At 42.1% G+C, this 20,833-nt stretch overlaps 1 protein-coding gene across 5 annotated transcripts in view; it reads left to right on the plus strand.

Annotated features, from left to right (window-relative positions):
* Positions 1–20,833, plus strand: part of FILIP1 (filamin A interacting protein 1) — a 102,049-nt gene that overhangs the window by 61,416 nt on the left and 19,800 nt on the right. For 4 of the 5 annotated variants that reach the window (XM_030236045.2, XM_018919137.3, XM_050972516.1 and 1 more), the window contains one exon: positions 210–388. In XM_030236045.2, the coding sequence (XP_030091905.2) occupies positions 210–388 (179 nt within the window). Of the gene's footprint in view, positions 1–209; positions 389–16,544; positions 16,751–20,833 lie in introns of those variants that run through there. The other variant, XM_050972517.1, reaches the window with a different exon arrangement.

Consider the following 20,833-nt stretch of genomic DNA (forward strand, 5'->3'; position numbering starts at 1 on the left):
CTGCAAATGTTTATTGCTAATATGTCATCCAAATAAATCATTACTTTCACGGGGCAGTTATTCTTATTTCTAGTCACTGCTTTATGTAAAACCCAAGCCATATAATTACAGGACTTGCATTTACCAAGCACAACATTGTTGGTCAATAAATCAGATGAAGCAAGTAAGGAGACCTTTAAAACAGTCTGCTCTTCTTTCCTACAATCCAGCTGGACAGACTTGAAGAAAAGCAGAAGGAGACGTACCGGCGCATGCTGGAGCAGCTCCTGCTGGCAGAGAAGTGCCATCGCCGCACCGTTTACGAGCTAGAGAATGAGAAGCACAAACACACAGATTACATGAACAAGAGCGATGACTTTACCAATCTCTTGGAACAGGAGCGGGAGAGGTGAGTTAAACACCAACCCCAGCGTCCCAGCGCTTGTCCCTTCAGCAGTGACACAGCCAGGAATTTTCTGTGTTTAAATGACCCTAAACTTTTGTGTAAAACATCTGTAAATGTCGGTCCACTCATGTCATTCATAAGTACATTACTGTGCAAGTCTGGATCTGGAAGAATACTGCTGAATGTTCCTGCAGTGTGAGCTTGACTTAAGAAACAAATTTGTTTTGAATTAGTCATGCCCGTTTTGGGTTCAGCTCCAGGTATCTTTAGATCAGATGTTGTTTGTGTTGGCAAAGTTTGGGACTGGCTTGCTTAGCTAAGCGCTGAGTTTTGTGAAGGACAGAGCACTGTTGTCACAGCAGGAGGGCAGGGTAAGGAAAATCTCAACACACATTAGGATACTGGCACACAAGTGGTGGGACTCTGCCATGCCCTTTGCCTTTAGGCTTGCAAAGTCACAAACCATTTGCATTCTTTTTCATATTTTGAAGAAGCATGCCTCAGGCAAGTTATCTGGAAGAAAATATTATCATGCATTACAAAACGTGCCCAGCCTGTGATGGAGTATCTGCAGTGTTTATCTCAGAGTCCCATACACCCCACATTTCATTTTTTTGAGTGTTTATCCTGCTTGTTGGACCAGGAATTGGTTCTCTGTGTCTCTAAGAAAAGAATGATCACCTACCTTAGCTGAAGACTGAGCACTCAGTAACAGCCTCAGTTTTTCAATATGAATTTTTTGTGCTTATACCAAACTGCTTGAAATCAATCCATGTTGTGTTTCTTTTTGTTGTTTTTTCTTTTTTTTTTTTTTTTCTAAGGCTCTAAGAAAAATACTTAAGGCAAGTTCAAAGAAGAAATGCTTTTGAGGAAACCACAGGCTTGTGGCAGACATTTGCAAAAAGCCAGGAGCAAAACTGTTTAGTGTATTTCCTGAACTCAGTTCAGTGCCAACTTTGAGTAGGTGGCACATGAGCTACAGCGACCGTATTTCCTGGTTTAATAGGTTTTGGTTTTGGTCTGTCTTTACTTTCCTGGGTTAATTGGCAAACTTTAAAGAACAAAAAAATGCTTCTGCATCTTTTAGCAAATTGATTCTCTCAGTAGAAAAGGAGAAATGCAAAAATATATTTTAAAAAAGTTTTAAGAAAAGAAGATGTTGTATTTTCAAGTAAGGAGCAACTTCACATCTGATTCTCATAGAAGACATTTTGTCTCTATGCTGAATATCCATGTATGTGTCAACATGCATCCACTAAAATGCTACAAAGGTGGTATTAAAATACCATTTACATTTGTCCTTACATTTTAATGTTCACATTAATTTGACAATTGTTGCCTTCTTATTGTTCCCCCTCAATGTGTGAAAGTCACTAAATGGTCCACTATTATGGCCTGGGTTGAATTGACTTCCTTTAATGAAGTCAAGATTAAAGAGCTTTTTGTCTTACCACTAAGATATCACGTCCTATATCTGTGGGCATTTTCTCTTACCCTTCCTGCTCTCTCAAACTTTAAGTTTTCTACATTCTACAATTTTTGGAAAAACATCAATAAGAAAAGGAAAATTTGAATTTGAATTTCTCTTGAAAGCAGATCTTCAAGAGCAACTAAATCTGCTGGCTTTATTCACCAGTGCCTCAGTACTGGTGGCTGCAGGGGAATAATTGCAGCGCTGAAGTCCTTTTGATTTATGTTGAGTAACACCAGAAATCTGATGTTTGTTATTTAATCCACTTTGTTTGTCTATGACACTAACTTGTTTCAAGATAATAGTGACCAAGCAGAGAGAACATGACGTGCAGCTAAACATAAAAAATCAAGATGCATGTACCTCCCTCTCTAGGTTCCTCCTCTCAGATCACTTACAGAGCAGATTGTCAAAATCAGGGTGGGCTGGAAGCCAATTGCTAAGCATAAAGTCTGAAACAACCTCAATTTCTTACCTTTGTTTTCTGAGTGCACATGAAACTGAGGCTGCACCCATGTCTTTGTAGATATTAAAATCCAGAAGTAGTATTGTTTGATGGCTGTATTCATAAAGAAAGGGAGGGTGATAGGATGACTTCTTAGGAAAGCCCCAAAGTGATTAAAGCATACAAGAAACTCATACTCAGTCTACATATTGGGACAGAGAACTGACCTGCCCAAAGGCATTTTTTAAGGTCCTGCATAGGCATTCTTGTTTTATAAGTACCACTATACATATCACTTTACTGTGGCACTTTGAGAGTTATTTTATTAAGAGCTGAACAGACTTGCAGTCTCCAAGAAAACGAAAAGGGACACAGAGCCCAACCCTGCCCGTCAGCCACTCTGCGGCACTCGCAGTTATAATGTTAATGAGACAGGGTGAGCCAGAGGAAGAGCAGTGCTGCAGGATGGCCATCTCACAGCAGTCTGCTACAATGAGAGAAGTAATAATTTCTATACTGGCTCCAAGTTATTTCAGCAGTTTCTTTGCTCACAGCATTTTATCAATCTTCCCGAACCATTGCTGTCTACATCAGCTTTCACAGGCACATCTGCTTTTGCTGTCTCGTGAAAGTTTGAACAAAGCAAAAAGGGGATTCTTTAGGAAAGAAATATGCCTCAGTTCTAATGTATGTCTAACACTCTCTTAATGTATTTACTTTGGAATATTTTTTACTTGTGTTTTCATACATTATCTCTAATCCATCTACAACAACAAGCTATGAAAGCAAACAGTTCCTATGAGTGACTAATTATTAGGCCAGCCTCATACAGGAAGGAAGTAACAGGAAAACATGATTTCTCAAAAATAATGACGCATGAAAAGTATGAAAAAGAGAAAAGTATGCACTGGGATGTTCAAAATGTAGACAGCTGGGGACGTGGGGGTAAATTGAGAAGGCTGATGGGCCTCACTGTTGCTGTTGGCTCTGCAAGACCAACTGACCTGAAGAAAGAATGTGGAAAAGGTTTGCATGTTACAGGAAAAGAGTAGTAATAACCTTTTGCCAGGTGGAGATGAAAGAAATCAGGTACTTTTAGTGGAGGGTGCTTCCACAGACATGGGGGCTGAAGCGTTTTGCAAATTTCCCTATAGTATGCTACAATAGCACCTAATGATGTTTGAAAGTTATGGACAGTATTTTCTATTTTTCTATGCAATCACATTTCCTTTTTCAATGCTTGCCCACTTCAGCTGCTGTTCCTCTAACATCAAGCTGTGCTTGGGAATCTCTGGCTCCAGGGAATGCAGAAGCAGACATCTTCCTGGAGCCTCCTGAGGAGGCTGAGGAATATAGAGAAGAGCTGAAGCCCCCAGGCCCCCTCAAAGACTTGGAGGGGTGGTGTAAGGCATTTCTGGTCTGAGAGATGGAGAATGAAGGCTCTGGCCAGAACTGCATTGGTGCTGTGGCTTGCAGTGGGCACTTGGAGAGCAGCAGAGCAGGCATCAGCAGCCTCAGGGATAAAATTAGTCTTCCCAGCACAGGCACCCTCATGAACTTGAGCTGTGCTCTGGGGAGAGAGCTGGTGGCATGACTTTGGGCTGAGCTGGGCACAGCTAAACCAGCTATTGGTACTTCATGACCCCAAAAATTCTTGTGCAAAGCAGACTTAACATGAAATGGTACTTGGCTGTTCTCTGTGCTGCCTAGTCCCAGCCCTCTTGCCTTCCCTTTTAGGAAACTGGGGGCAGGGTCGGGGGGAAAATCTTTAGTTTATCAAATATAAACCTTTTCATTTGATCAGCAGGGCTGATCAGCTTTTTTTTTCTGGTGGAAAAGAGTAAAGATCTTTGTAATGTCAGCATTTCTTTGACATTTTGATTGACCTAGGAGATGAGATTTAAAATGCTGACATTTTTAGATGTGCTAATATGTGAAATTTTTTTTCTTGCGCCCTTCTTTTAATCCTGTTGGTTGACAGCACATTTTGCTCCTATTAAAGGCACTGGAAAGCTCCCAGTGATTCTAAAGGTTCAGAAAGGGGCTTGAAGTGAAGACCACTAAGTCCTGCCATCCAGGATGGATAGAAGAAATAGCCTGAAAGCCTGCAAAAATGGGAGGAGGAGGGAATATGGATGAGATGTGGGTTGCCAAACAGAGGGTGTGATGTGGCAGAAAGGCTCTGTTGGAGCTCTGTTATGGGGGACCCATCTGTGTGACTGCTTAGTGTGTCATTTGATCATTTCCAGCATGATCCCTGAGACTGCTGAGACTCTGTCACCCCACCACACAGTGATCAGGAAATATACACCCAGTATCTCAGTGCTGTCTGGGCTAAAGGATAGATATGTTTTATTGTAAGACTGAATACTTTATTGTATTCACTGAAGGGATGAGGATTTAATATTGATTTTTGCTTTCCTCAGCACTTCAAATTATTCTTTACAAGCACTGTGAGTGTTCTCTCAGTGCACTGAAGCATTTCACATTTTCCTCAAAGGCCAGGCTGAGGATTCAGTCTGTACTTCCTAAGCACTGCCCTACTAAATCTGGTTTTAGTTAAACCCTCTTTTGAAGTACATGGCCATAATTAGATCTGCCTAGAGGAGACAGCAAGACTGTGACCCCAGCTCTTTCCTCCACAAAGTTCCCTTTCAGTCTTCACGTAAAATTGTCTCCTCTTTGCCTTCCCCACTGCAGCACCCCCAGCAAGGAATGCACTGGCAAGGCCCTCGGAGCTCTGTGATAATACATTCCTCTGGACTTCAGTCATGCTGGCACCGAGATGCTCTTGGCTGCTCTGCTGGTGATGTAATTCTGGGCCCACATCACCTGCAAAGGAAACTGATCTGTGAGCAATAAAGCACACGGCCCTCTTGAAACAAAAATGGGAGTGTTGATGTTAACAAGTTTACAAACTCCCTTTTCTCCCCTTTTTGCTTTTCTGCTTTTATTACCAAAGCTTCCCTTCTCCCTTTTCCCACGAGACGGCAGCACCAAGCCTTCCATGGGGAAGTGCTTGCCTTTTGGTTTCCCTGTATTTCATGGATCCAAGCAAGTGTAAAGGCTGGAGTGTGATATAGATTGGAGATGTTGTGTGTGTTGCCCTTCCAGTTTGTGTTTTCCCTCGATTTTTATGAAGGCTGTAAAATAAAGGAGCTGGCAGAAAGACAGCAGGGCAGAGTATCCATCAGTCAATTACTTGTTTAGAGAACAATCAAGCCAAAAATATGAAGTGTCAAGACTAATAAATTTCTGTGATTAACCACCATAGAGCCAAATTCTGTGATAAGAATAGGCCCATACAGAAGTATTGGGGTGAGGTACAAGATCCAAACCTATAACACAGATTTTGGCCTGTAACAGCAATCTGTTGGTGTTTCCTCTAAAGTCTGGAAATTAAGTTACTTTACAGAAATAATTTTGCTGTCTTCTTCCCCCCCCCCCCCCCCCCCCAAAAAATTTTTAGCCATATTTGTACTCTGGCTTTTTTTCTCATATTGAGATTGTTTCTGTGTCCTGGTTTCCAAACTGTGACCAAAAAAAAGGAAAAGCCATCCCAAAGGGACTTCACCATTGCCTACAGCAGTTACTCATCTTACCCCACATTACTGGCCTTACCAGAGCACTGAGTCACTCTGTCTACTTTTCACTAAGTGCATCTCTAAACTTTGAATATTATAAGGTAGAAGACAAGGGTAGCAGTGCATTTTTGTTCTTTTCAGGCTGACATGCTATTGGTATGGTTTGGAAAAGCTGGTTATTTTCTGTCAATGTAATATATTCACAGGGTCACAGATCAGAAATTCTGGGGTAGTCTCTTAAAAGAAATGAATTAAAAAACCTGGTAATGACAAATACAATTTTTGCACAGTTAAGTAAATCTGAAGGCCATCAATTTTGCAGGTCCTGTTTTACAGCTCTAGCTGACTGCAAGCAGAGATGACTAAAAGTTTATGTTTTAACTAATGAATCTGGTCCCAGCTTCCAACAAAATGGTTCCAAAGGTAATTTGAAAACGAGAGAACAAACAGTGACATCTGACTGTGGAGAAACAAAATGAAAGTATTGCAAGTCTTACACAATGTGGGCTGGGACTAATCCAAATCCATCCCTTTACACTTGGATAGTCCTCAAAACTGTCCAGTCTTTCAGTCACTTCTGGGATTATATAAAATGGCATCATGTGTTGTTTCAGCTACTTTTCCAAAATTTTTTCTAAGTAGGCATCAGCTCCATGGCCCTTGAGAGAGAATTATTATACAAAACTATATGTACTTCATTATTCCTAGCAAGTTTGTTTGCTAAAATCATCAATTCAAATGCTCCCAGGGTCAGACAGGGGGGAAAATATTACTTCATTCAAAATCTACTCACGAACTCAAACTCTGTCCAGGGTGCAATAGGTAACAATTTGAACATTTAGGAGGCCTTTGGCATGTTTCAGAGTTATTATACTACTGAAATAAATATCAATTCACAGCTCTGCTGAGGCCATCTTTTTAAGTTGTCATTTTTTAGGCAAAGAAAACAAGAATTGAATCAGGGTCATGTAGGGAAAATTGCTTCCTCATTCAGAGAGATTAGAAACAGGTTTCAGTTGAAATGCCAGGTTTCAGTGAATTTCTAAAAAATTCAAATAGATACCACTTATTTACAAGCATAAAGATATAATAGACTCTCGAGCTTGAACAGGTTGGATATTTGCTTGATGTTTAAATGCAAGTTTAGCTGTGCAGAGATGCACAGCCTAATGAGTGAAGTGTACAACCTACTGCCCTAATGCCCTGCTAATATGCAAGACCTGTTCTGTATGGTCTGATAACTTCCATAAGTTGTATCAAGAACCTCAAGACATCATCTGGCTAGGGGGGTTATTCTGAATCAGTGAGCCTATATGGAAGCTCTGCTAACCCTAAACAGATGTAATGCTTTCTCCATCTTCTTTCCCCAAAAGGGTGCTAAGTCCCACATCTCTTCTCGTTCCTGCAGCATCTCCAGCAGCAGTGGAGATTTAGAAATACTGAGTTTTATATTTGCCTCATTTCAGTTTTCATTTCTTTCTAAGGCTTGTATGTGAAGAAATCTTAAGGCAGAAATAAAAAAATCCAGGGGGTGCAAATATCCAGACAAAGTGTTCCTGTGAAATTGGCCAAGGCCTGTGCAAGTGTGAGGGCAGAGAAATGCAAAATGTATAATTCACCACCTATTTGTAAGGTACTTGAGTAGGTGCCTGACTGTAATATTTTGTTGCCATAGTTAGTATTTCAACTAACTTTTTAAAAACTCATTAAGACATACCATTTTGGGTGAAAGACTATTATTAATGTCAACAAAGAAAATCTGGTGACCTAATTCACAAGACCAGCTAGTAAAAAAAAGGTATCAAATAACCCTGTGATTATGCCACTCACCTGGACCACAACAGACTTTTAATCCTTCTGTCAACTTGTTGGGACCTGAATCCACCTCTCAGAGGAGGCCTTCCTGGCCACTTCACTGGTTCCTTGGGGTGTCTGCTCCCATTTTTCCTGGGAAAAATAGTTATATTTTTACAAGTCGCTTATATAATTTTGGGTTCTTTTCACCAAAGAGATGGAAATCTTCTCATAGGTCAGGGCCTGAGTATTCAAATTTCCCAGACAGAGGAATTCACTGGTCCAGGCAGATCACTTGATCTTCTGAAAAAGGGAGGATTTTTCACTTGTTGGTTTGGTGAACTGGGCCAAGATACAGTCCTTTCTATCCCCTGCTTTTCTTAAAATGACAAAAATGGAAATGAAATTACTGATCTGAAACAAACAAATGTTTCACTGAAATCCCCATGAAACACTTTTTTTCACATGAATGAGAGAAAAAGAAAAAGCTTTTTAAAACATATTTTTTAATTTTCGGTTCAGCTCTGAAACTGAAAAATCAATTACTCACACAGCTTTGTTATGCAGTCACTTATGCTAGGGAATGATTAATAGCTACATGGTTGAACATATAATGCCTTAATGAGGAAAGATAAAGAAATGAGCAGAAAATGAGGCTAAATTATAGCAGCATGACAGCAAGGTTTTTCTGATGATAGCAATTATGTCATAGCTGAAAAAGTATCTCTTGGTGACAAGTACATATATCATAGAATGAAAGTTCCTGGACAATTCCATTTTAAAAAGTTCATTTTCAGAGGAACCAGAAAGGGATAGATGTATTCTCTTTCATCATTTAAATGTCAGGCTTTTCCTAGATGACTTAACTTGTTTTAAAATGATGCATAGCTTCCAACATTTTTTCATTTTGAAAATGCCTGCCTGGGACACAGCCGTGGTTTCCAAAACCAGCAGGGGCAGAGCGGTGTCTGTCACAGTGAAAGGCAGTGGAGAACAGCTCATGGGACATGGGCACAGCTCATCCTGCAATAGAGGAGAGTCTGTCCTGCTTTCACTGCCTCCTGTCCTCACCTGACAGAACAAGTGCAGTCGCCCCAAGTCACTTTCAGTGACAAGCACCATTGCCTTGTGCCCACCATTAGCTCACCCAAGCTTCCTACATCCATCTTCTTCAGGTCTTAGGAAATAATTAATCCTGATGCTGGATTTTATGAGCACAAAGCTGGCATTGTTGCAACTCCTTTGAAGTCAGGAGAGCTCTTCTTGATTAATGGGATTAATAGAATCAGAGTAGGAATTCCGAAATGCTTGTACCTGTAGAAGTCTATACACGCACATATAAATGTATTACATACAGCAGTTTGTTGGGTGGAATTACAGCTTCTGCATGGGACTCTGCTCTCCAGAAAATTAACTTGTCAGTAATACATATTTCCTGTAAAATAATATTTTTATATTACTTATATATGCATTTTGGTTCATCATAGCAATTGTAATAACAATAGTAATAACAATAACAGCAACAACAATAATAATGAACTATAATAATAACAATAAAAACAATAATTATAACAACAGCAATAATAATAGGAATAGTTTTAATGACTATAATTTTTGACATAACTTCCACAGCCAAATTATTCCTTTGTGTTCTGCATTCTTTTAGGTCAGCATTGCCTATTGATTCCACTGAGGAGGCTGTAAGCTTTTGCCTCCTTGTGCATGAGGCATCATCTGCACTTATGTCGCTAGAAGATTTTAAATGATAGAAGTGATTTGTAAGTGAGGATGCTCAGTGGAAATCAACAGCTAATGACTGAATAACTGACTAGAGAGCAACAGGGCCAGACTGCATAAGCCCTGCAGCTATTCTGAGGGCAATACAGACATGGAAGAAAGAAATTTGAAGACCAAGGCAAGCACAGCACCTTCTAATTCCCACTTACTGTACGAAACTATCCCAGTTTCTCCTTTCTTGCTCTCCATCTCAGAACCTGAGTTTTCCCTGTCCTTTTTTTTTTTTAGCTATTCATATACTCAACAGGCTACAGTCAGGACACATTCTTGGAAAGGGGTAGTGCAAACTAGAAGTATTGCAGACTGAGGAGAGAAATAAAACCCCACATGCTGTTTTTGTGGCAAGGGATGCACAGGGGCTGGTGCAAGTAAGTGTTTCTTTGAATGGAAGCACTGACAGGTCCTGTTCTTGTGCAAGGGCTGTGATCAGCCCATGTCTCTCTCGTCCTCAGAATCAAGCCCTGGCTTTTAAAGTCATAATTAGGCCCAAATAACCTCAGGTGAAGAATGATGCTCAGTTCAGGCAAGATGACTGGACTACCACGGATGTGCAACAGCAAATCTGGGCAACCAAATACAGATCTGCTCAAAAATCAGATGCCTGTGACCATTCATCTTTATATGTGTACTGTGTGTATTGGGCATTTTTGGTTTGGGTTTGGGTGGGTTTTTTTGTTTTCTTTTGTTTGTTTTCTTTATCTTTTCCTTTTAAAATTCTTCATTGATTGCATTCCAGATATTTATGGTAGTCTTTTTTGAATTCTGCTCTAAGCAACTAGAAGTAAAAGGTTGAAAGAGCAGGCTCAAACCTAGGGTGAGTCTAGGCCCTAGTGTGCTGGCTGGGGAGGGGAGCTGTGAGGACAGACTCTTCTCTAATTGTCTCTCAATAGACACAATTCTAATGCAATCAGCAAACCTCAGAATTGCATGAGCTGTAGTAAATAGCTATGTGATAATCAAAAAGCTTTGTTTAGGTGCAGGGGGGTTTATTTGTTGGTTTTTCACAGTTGTGATTGTTTTGTTTGGTTGGTTTTTGGGGTTTTTTGTTGTTTTTTGATTTGTTTGGTTTTTGTTTTGTTTTGAGGGGAGAGGTGCCCATTTATGCTGCACCTTTGGAACACAGGCCAAAAGTAGTAGTCTTTTGAACACAAAAGACCACACACTTGCCCACCACATCCATCCCCCAGCAAAAAGGTGGGGCTGTGGGATGGATGTGGTGGGCAAGTGTGTGGTCTTTTGTGTTCAGGGCAAGAGCTGAGGGTCCTGGCACCAAAAATAATGGAAATACCTTCACAGCCTTTCAGACTGAGAGTTGGGACATGGCTTATGAGGATGTGGTGTGACAGCCAGGGTTACTCTCTGCTGGCTCAGTCTCTCTCTAGATCATAAAAGCAGCTGCTGGCTGCTCTTTTAAAGAATTTGAAAATTTTTATGAGGATGCATTGTTTGCTAAATCATTGATAATATGATATTCACAAGGAAGTAATTTAAAATCAAGAAGAAATCTTCATTAGATTATTTTTCTCTGCTTTTTTGTGTATTGTATTATTCTTAGGTCACTGTGACCAAGGTGGCTGAATATGATATGAACAAGTGCACACAAAGGCTGTATTTCTAAAAAGGTCTGAGACCCTGCATTGACAGAGATGAATTTTTATCTTGATTCCAGTTGACCAGTTACTTGCCCTCAAGCTGCATTGCTGTTGTACAGCTGTGTGAGCTTCTCCATGCTCGACTAGCCCAGTGCATGCAATTGCATGCAAAAATGATGACAATATTAATGATGTTATTTCCTAAATCCAGATTTTAAATTTTATCACTTTTTTCTTTTTTGGCACACTTCCAATGTTTGCAACCCTCTCGTGGTGGCTCCAGACAAAATGAAGCAGGAATTCTTTGGATTCTGTTTTCTCGCATTTTTGCTGCCCACTAGTTTTACTCACTCTATCAAATACTATATTCCAGTGGTGTATCAAGTGTGGAGCAGTGAGGTAGACAACCTTTAGTTTTAGGTGTAGGACCCAGGTGCCTTTCAACCCCAGTGAGTTACTGGGTTACCTTGCTTGAAGGAATGGTCAGTGGGAAGAAACACAAAAGAGAAGAATGTCCAGGAAAGGTCTGCAGGAGTGAGAGCAATGGGGAAAGTACTGAAATTATGGACCTGGATTGTAAAAAATGAGGACTAGTAAAGAGACAGGTTTAGGCTAACAGAACAAAAGCAACAGAAAGGAGAAAATCAAGTCAGGATTAATGTCACATCCTAGACCCAGCTGGAGCAAAGAGGCCAAGACACTCCCAAAAGACTAATTCTCTCTGGGTAAACTGAGAATAGGCATGGTTCTCCCTACTTTTAAAGACTTGAGCTCACTCTTCCAAATTTTTCCCCATGAACACCTAACACCTCAAAAGCAAGTAACTTAGAAGAACAAGGGTGGAGCCCAGAGCAGAGAGACAGCCTTGGTGAGGTGCTGGGATAGAGCACAGGTAGGTGAAGCAGCCAGCACTAACAGTGGTGGGTGCACAGAGGGCAGCAAGTGGCATCCTGCCAAGTGTCCTTCTCTAAGCTCCAGGACACCTTCTCCCTTGGCTCCCAAGATGCTCTTGTTGTAGGGCCACAACAGGCTTCTATGAGACTCCTGCTGCTTATTCCCAAAACAGGGCCAAATCATACTATGAAGCAATAACCATGACATAAGCAGGTCCTGCTTCAGCTGTAATCACTTTTACTTAAAATAATCCCAGCAGTATTGGAGATGCTGAGCTTTCCAGCTATCAAAAGGATACACACAAGTGCTAAGAAAGCAGAAAACCAAAAGGAAGGGGGTAGAGTGCAACAGGAAAAAAACAAAGCCAGAAATGCTTTTGTTAAACTTTTGAATCATGCTTCAACAGTTCCCAATGCAGAGTGATTTTCATGCTGTAATAAACAGAATAATAATTTAAAACCTAGGCAGTATGACTTATTGTGAAAGATCTGAGGGGTAATAAAAAAGCCTGTGTGCAAACGTGTGTGTGTGCACACAGTTTCTTTAACAGCTGCATGGAACGACCTGTTTTAAATAAGAACAAAGGTGTACAAAGCCAGTTGTCAGGACAGCTCACCAAATGAAGTTTTTTAATGTGCATGACGTATGCCACATAAAGTGTAGTGCCTGAGATACAACAGCACAGAGTCCAACTTGAAGTATTTTCTCTCACGCTTTTCCTACAAAGTCATGTTTCAAGAATTTACTGCATTTATCTTCATTATTTATTTCTCTTCTCCAAAAGGCCCAATGGATCACCTTGCTCACTGTATTTTCAGCAGCAAATTAAAATCAGTCTCTTCCCTCCCTAAATATTCAAATTTTTTTCATTCCATCAAGATGTCATTCAATCAGTTTGTATCTGTTGCACTCAGAGCAGACAACTGTAAGCAGAAAGTGGAGGTCAGGTGTAACTTACCAAATGAGTTTGGCTTAACCAAGAGAAGGGAAAAAAGAAAAACAAAATAGTGATGGAAGATTTTAACTGCTTTGAAGCTTTTGTGAACAAAAAATTTAAAAGTCTGGCAAGCACACAGTGTACCTTTTCATGTATGTAAGTAAACACAAATTCAGGAAAAGCTTTGCTTTGCACAAACAGAAATTTTTGGGCTTTTTGTAACATGTTCGAGAATTTGGAGAGTTACGAGCTCTCTGCCTTTACTATAAATGTTCCATGTGTTTCTGCACTGAAGGTAAAGAGGCAACTGAGAGCAGGGGCAGTCTGCTGGGAAGGTTACAAAGTTCTGTTTGCAGAGAATTTTATAATCAGGCAATAATTTGTTACAAGTCTCTAAGATCCACAAGAGGAATCTATTGCTGTGCATAGTTAGGAAATTTTTAAAGAGAGCAGCTTATCAAAGAAATGTGTAGTCTATTTGCACATCATTCAATTTTTATTTATTTTCATCTTTTGCTTCCTAATTACTCTTCTCTGTAGCAGGCAATTGTGCCAGATGCAAAGTATAATTTCTGACTTTCAGAGATGAGTTGAAATTTGGGATTCCCATCTATTCCCTCTGCTGCTTTTATTTCCTGTTGTTTTTCTTATCTGCTCTCACGATGTTGCAAGTGCTGCTTTACTCAGGAATGCATTTCTTGAACTACTTCATCCTAATGAATGTGTGAACAAAAAAAAACATGAGCAAGTTAAATTTTCCCAGCCTTTGAAGTGACTTAAGGTTGAGGTGCTCTTGAGAAATAACAACATATTAAGTACCATTCTATTTTTATATAGAAGCAGTAAAAGAAAAGCAGTAAATAGTAAAGACCTTAACTGTGACATCCTACCTTATATCCCCTGTAGGTCTGGTACCAGTGCAGTGGTGGGTACCCAGAGAAGTTGAAATGGTGATAGGAGAATACTTTAATTGTGAAATCTCATGGTGATACAGACTTAACTAGTGCAGGTGTGTAGGCTCACTACTACCACTACACTGCACTTTCTCTAACATCCTCTTGACATCCCTGACCTTTCTGCTCAGAGCTGAGGCCATGAAAACACAGAGGAGGGACGATGTGTCACTTGCAATGCCAGCCTGGCCCAAGCGTGGCCACAGAGACAAAAGGACAGCCAGAGCAGACAGGAGAGGACACCTAGAAGGGTTGTTGATGTGGGAGAGGTGGGGGTTAGCAATGGAGTGCAGAGGTGAGGAGATCCTGGCACTCAGCAGCAGGTGCAGGGGGACTGGGACGAGCTGAGCAATGAGCTGAAAGCCCAGAGCCAGCTGGGATGGGCTGTGTGAGCAGAGATCCTCCTGCCGAGCCAGCAGCGCCGGTGGAGCACAGCCTTGCTCCTGGCTGCTGATCACAGCCAAAGCCATCTGTCAGCAGATAGTTTTGAAACTTGCTTGCAAAGTGCTCTATGCCTTTCTAGTATCAAACTGCCTCGAGGCTGACACCCTGCTAGTGCTATAAATTATTTTGTTACCTTAGAGTGCAGACTTTTATGCAGGCCATACAAAGGATCTAAACCCTTCTGACACTATTAAAGTGCCCATATAATGCCACATCACTACATTTTAATTGTCAATATCTTTGTGTTTGCCATTGTGTAAGCAATTTCCTCTTTTTAAAGAATATTTAGCTCTACCAAACAATTGCTGGGATTGCAAAGGACACAGTAAGTAGAGTAAGCAGAACATTGGTCTGCTCAATGCATTGGATCATTTGTAATTGCACAATCAAACACATTTTGTACAGAAATTTTTCCTCTGACACTGGAAAAATAGAAACATACCAAGATGCATCAGCTTTGCACACAGGAAGCAACTAATCTCTCTGTAGGACACCAGCTTCATCTTTTGGAAAGTATTTAGTAAATGAGGTAAAGGAATATGAAATGGGAGAGAATGATTGAGACTTGTTTAGATTTCCCTGGAAAATGTGACTTTACTGTTGCATTGGTGTGATGGATTTCCTACATGGTGCTAGTAAAGTCATGTGAAGCTAATTTACACAGACTGTGAATGTTTTTCACTCTAAGAATGGTTCTCCTTTTTGGGAGCCTATTGGATCTGGGCTCAGATGTGCAGTCTGGAGCATCCATTCCTGGGCACAGGCAAAATCACAGGGATTGTGATCTGCATGCACCACCACCCTGCTGCACTCTGAAACCCAGAGCAGGTGTCCCAAGAAAAACCTTGGCCCCTTTATACTTATACCTCCTACCCAGAAATTAATAATTCTGTTCTCAGCAGAGTCTGAAGAGGATGAGGTAAATAACAATAACATCTTGAATAAAAAGTATAAATTCAGTCTTTAAGCACCTGCTTTTCAAATGAGCTCTGTCCAGTCTATGTGCTGAATGAGGGTCCCAAGGAAAAATAATGAAAGATCATTAAATTAGACAGTTTTTCAAAAATGTAAACTCACATCCATTTTTAGTGGATAATAATATTTGAAATTCTATGCTTTCAATGTTGGTGGCTATTGAAAGCTTTCTAAGAAAAGTGGAAAGTGAATGGGAAGTGAAAGAGGAAAGCAAAGGCGTAAGGGGAAGGGAGGGGAGGGAAGGGAGGGAAGGGAGGGAAGGGAAGGGAAGGGAAGGGAAGGGAAGGGAAGGGAAGGGAAGGGAGGGAAGGGAAGGGAAGGAGGGAAGGGAGGGAAGGGAAGGGAAGGGAAGGGAAGGGAAGGGAAGGGAAGGGAAGGGAAGGGAAGGGAAGGGAAGGGAAGGGAAGCCTTCTTCCTAGCTCCCCTCACGAAGTCTGAAAAAGTGACTGTGACCAATACAGGGAATCAGAAGGGAAAGAGAAGGAATCCTCAAGTTCTTTTATGCTGTTTTGGGAACAAAAGGCCTGGTTTAGGACTTCTTTAAAGCAGGGAGCTAGCAGAATGGCGCTTTTCAGACCTCAGCAGACTTGGTTAGGCTTGCTACTATGCATGGATTTTCAAAAACAAACACGCCCGTATACTAAATCCCCAGGGGATTTTCTTCATGTATTCATGCCTTTATCAGCCGATCTTAAGATCAGGCAGCGCGTACCACAGTAGTACTGCCACTTCAAACACCGGGAAGACAAGAGGAAAGCAACAGGAACTTTTGTTGAGCCAGCGGAATGAATCGGCAGCTGGGACTGGGAAGCAGCAGCGCTTCGTGCATCCCAGTCCTCTTAAGCAAAAGCAACTCCCAGGGGTTCTCTGCGATTATATTATTATTTCTTAATCGTTCACCTATGAACTGTACCTACACAGAGCCCGGAGGGGCTGTCAATAATAAACCCCGGGAGAGCGGTGGCGGAGGGGAGCCGGACCTGCCCCGGCGCGGCGGCTCCAGCCTCACCTGGCAGAGGCGCCGGGCCCCGGCATCGCCCCCCTTGGTTGCTGTTTTGGTTGCTTTAAAAAAAAAAAAAAAGAAAGTAAAAAATAGGTCTAGTTATAAGGTAAGAGGATTCATTTTTTTTTTTTAGATTTTTCAAGTTGTATTTTAATTTGAGCGCGGCTAATTGCCGTGTGCATGCGCAGTTGGCTGGCTCAGGGAGCGCACCGGGCAGTGGCGTAGGAGGCGCGGGCGGGACGGAGCCAGGCTGGAGCGGAGCGTGCGGGGAGCGGACGCGCAGGGATGCTCGGCGGCTCCGGCTCCAGGCGGGCCGGACGGAGCAGGACAGCGCCGAGGGGCCGGGCCGGCCCCGGGCTGATGTAGCTTTGGGCTGGAGCCTTGGAAGGTGCACCTGGTGGGGCTGTGCTGTGCGGCTTCCCCTCCCGAACCGCGCACCGAGGGGTCAGGGAAGGATAACCGCAGCCCGGAGTCAGGTTTGGCAATTCTCATCTCTCAGCCGAATGCTGCTTCGCCTTTGCTCTCTGGTACTGTGTGCCTGCCTTCTGTGCATCCCCTTTCCCCTCCTCTGACCTCCGGAATTAATGTGGATGATACTGTTGTGTAGTAAGCATGTCGGTCGGGTTTGGTTCTTAAAGATCTTTAGTGTTTTTCTTACGTGACCAGTGTGCTGGAAAGGTGGGGGGACGCTGAATCTAGTAAGTGTTCGTGTTCCAAAATACTAGCTTCAGTCACTGCTTAGTTGGAGTAAGACACTTTCAACACAAATGAACTATTTCAGCAAACTGGATTTTAATTTTTCCAAAATCAGTGTTAGAAACAGAAGATAAACTGTTGTAGACTGCAAGCAATGTGTCCTCCTAAGGAAGAAAACATTTCCTTTACTCTCAGTATATTTTGGAAACTATAATGTAGTTTAAAAGCAGCAAGAATATGAATTTGCTTATTATATAGTTTGATACAATCACTTTCCAAAAGTTAATTCAGCAATGAAGAACATGCACTTTTTTACACTTTGAGTTTGTATATTAGGTAGCCACAAAAAATTGTCTTTAGGTTTGCTAGAACTTTTTAAAACAAGCTTGTTCTTGTTTTCAGAGTTGACCCTGTGATAAACTGAACAAGAAGTTGGAAAGTTCTGTGGTACTTTTTTTCTCATTCCTTACCTTTAAAATGTAATGGACAGTAAGGAGAAAGTAACACAGATGTGCTTTATTCTTTTTCTTGCCATGGGATCTGATCTCATTTACATATTTCTTCTCCCAGTTGAGATGCATGCATGGGAAGTGGTGGAGCTGATGATTCGAAAGTGTGACCTAATCGCCTACTTTAAGTCTTAGGCCTGGCTGTTTTGTTTCCTAGAGAGCCTGACCATCTTTTGGCTCTCTTTGACTTCAGCTGAAGTTGTAACTACTCAGAACTAGCAAAATTCAGCATTTTGGCTATCTCAGCCTGGCCCCAAACACGGAAGCACTGGGAAATAGTCCTGACATGTGGAGGATTTCCCGGTGGCTGTAGAAATAATCTTCAAAATCAGCTGTTGTACATTAAACAGAGGAAAAAAAAAAAAAGGCGACTCCTTTATTGAGTTAAACCACCTCTTGCTGGTTTTCATTGTCCTGGGATTACAGACTCTTGCATCACTTAATGGGCAGCAGCTTTCTAGCTGCCACTAGGAAGTTGTCCAGTCTCTCTAACTCTGCATGTACAGTAGCAAACTTTGGGTTTGAAGTGGAAAGATGAGTTTGCAAAGACATTCGCTTTCCCAGTGGAAATTCCCTTGGGATTGCTGTGTGAGTGGTACAAAAATGCTGTTGGCCCCTCAGGAGGAAGCAGCCTTCATCAGCCCTCAGTCATCTGATCCTTAGAGTGACCAAGTCCTCATTAGTGTATTTGCCTTAACCCCCACTTACTGGCCATCCGTGAAATGGGATAGAAGTCATTACACCCCATAGCAACAGACTTTTTGGAATGTAAATGGCAAAGGTACTACAAGAGTGGGAAGTCACATGGCTTTGTGCTAGAGCAGCAATGAGAAACTCTGTGGGTCTCCAGGCTGTGTATGAACTCAATTAATAAGGTCCCCTAGAGACCTTACCTGCTTGCCTCCTGTCCATCTTCTTTCTTCTGACTGCTGTTCCTCCTGCTGCCAGTTTTGATAGCAGGAGAAATAGCTCTCCACTCCTCCAGATTGCCCTCCCCATTAGCCCCTCCTTTGAGTGCTTAATTAAACACTGGGAGACACCTTGGGAAGCTTGGCTTTGTTTGTTTGCAGAGCAGGGGGCTAAAACAGGCCAACACAGCTGAACCGTGGTGCTGAAATGTTAATGTGTATGCAAACCATGGGAGCAGCTTATGGCCTTTCAGGGCATCGTCTGGCTTGCCCTGCTTTCCCAGGATTTCCTTGTGTAGGTGAGTGCCCATTTCTATGCTAGAAGTGGAAAAGGTTTTTTGAGTACCTGTGATGTTTTCTTGTCTTGCTGGAAGTACAAAGAGAAAGGGAGATACACATACAGGTATCATTTCCAATAAATGTTTGGGGGCCTATTTGCTTTTGTGTGCTCTGTTTTAAACACTTGGAAGTGGATGGTTTTTTTGACTAAAGAAATGAAACCTCATCACTGGAGGGATAGAGTTGTAGCTATCAGCATCCCACTGCACATCTGTTGATGGATTCATAGCTTGGAGGAGGGTAGGGGAAGCAGAAAGACTGTGCAGTGAAACACTTCAGCACCAAACCTAAAGGCAGGAGGAGAGAGAGAGCCTGGTTATTGCCCATCCCCTCCCACATTCTTCCTTGCTAGCTAATTCCAGCATACCATTCATGAGAGTTGTTAAAACTAATTCCATAGTTGCTCTTCCTCCAGTTTGATGTCTGCTTTCTCTGCAACCAAGATTGGTTGCTGAAAGTTTTTAGGCTCCTGCCTCCCCAGTACAGCTGGCAGCAGAGCTCTTCTGCTGCCCCAGCACTGCCTGGTGTGACTGTGCACAGCTAAGGCTGGTGGGGATCCAGGAGAGGCAGCTCCCTGTGCAGCAGGACCATGTCAGCTTGCAGCAGTAGCTTCTGCACTCCAGCATCCTGCACCATGCCAGTCAGGCTTCTTTCTTTATGGAACAGAATGGAAGCAGCAGAGTCCTGGGGTGTTTGTTTGTAACTGAGGCAGTTAACTGTTGTACACAGCATCATACCTGAGGGTTTGCTGCTTATTTATACAGTACTGCAAAGGGTAATGTGCCTGCCTTGAGTACTGGACCTGTTCCTCAAATACTGTGGGGAGGACAGATAGTAAGGAGAGGGAGAGACCCCCAGGACCCCCATGGCAGCAATGACTGTGTATTCAAGGAGAGGTGCCACACAGACTGCAGCAGTGCTGTCCCTCTCTGGATCACACCTGTGTGCTTCATTCTGGGCACATTCAGCCAAACCCCTGAGACTTTTAGTGATGAATGCAGGTTATCCAGTTGTATCCAAACATTTCTTATTTCTGTTTCTAAAAAAAACACAAGCCAAGGCACCACATGCGGTGACTCGGCTGGGGGGTATCAAATTGTTGGTTTGTCAGTGTTTTGGCTGTATTTAATGTTTCAGTATTAAAGGTTTTGTTTGTTTTGATTTTGATCCTGAATGCAGGTGCTTTCAGCCTCTTGACAATACAGCCAGCAGTTGTTCTGGCTAACACATTGAAGACCTGGTGCTGGGAGTCTGAAGAGCTTTTAGTGTTGCATAGGAGCCCATGTAGATCAGTGTTACTTAGCAAACATCAGCAGCAGCAGTCAGATGAAAAGCCTGATAGCAGCAAATGTGCTGTGAGGGTCAAGAGGGGACAGCCTCACCTTGCAGTCCTGCTGAAAATCCACTTTAACCACTGAGGTATGAAAGTTGTAGAAAAATGGAAAAGCAGGAGCAAGCTTAAACTCAGCTTTATTTTAGTCTCTAGAGGTAACACCGAAGAGGTGTAGATTTTAAAATTACTTTGGCAATTAACTCATATATTTGTGTGCTGCCTTCTAATTCCTTCCCCACACACCCAGATTTTAGAAGCTGTTCCCATAGACATGAAAAACAGAAGTATTGTTAAGTATCTTTTCTGAAAGTTGGCTTGTCATATCTAAGACATGTAGTTTCCCTGTGCTAAAGCTGAGGCAGAATGAAGTGCTGAATGTTGCTTTATTTTCCCACAAGGGCCAAGCTGGTTATTCCCCACTGCTAGCACTCCTGCTAGACAGTGACAGGGCTAATGTGCTTTCTTCTCTTGCTCAGCCTCAGAACTGGCATTTTCTTGTCTTAGTTTAACAGGTATTTGCAATTTTTTCAGTGGCTTTCTTGGCAGCAGTATTCCCCAGTAGACTGTCAGGTAATCACGTGGAACCACGTATGGTCAGTGCTTTATTTTGCACTCTGCTAAGCAGCCTGGCTGGTGTGTACTGCCTGGAACAGTTGCTGGGTGAAAATCACATGTGCAGGCCTAGGAATTACAAATCAAAGACAGTTTTCTAAGCATCTCTAGGCATTTGGGTGTCAAGATTTTTTTTTTTTAAGAGGTTTTCTGGGGTTTTTA

This window comes from Serinus canaria, chromosome 3 (genome assembly GCF_022539315.1).
Source record: "Serinus canaria isolate serCan28SL12 chromosome 3, serCan2020, whole genome shotgun sequence".
Lineage (NCBI taxonomy): Eukaryota > Metazoa > Chordata > Aves > Passeriformes > Fringillidae > Serinus > Serinus canaria.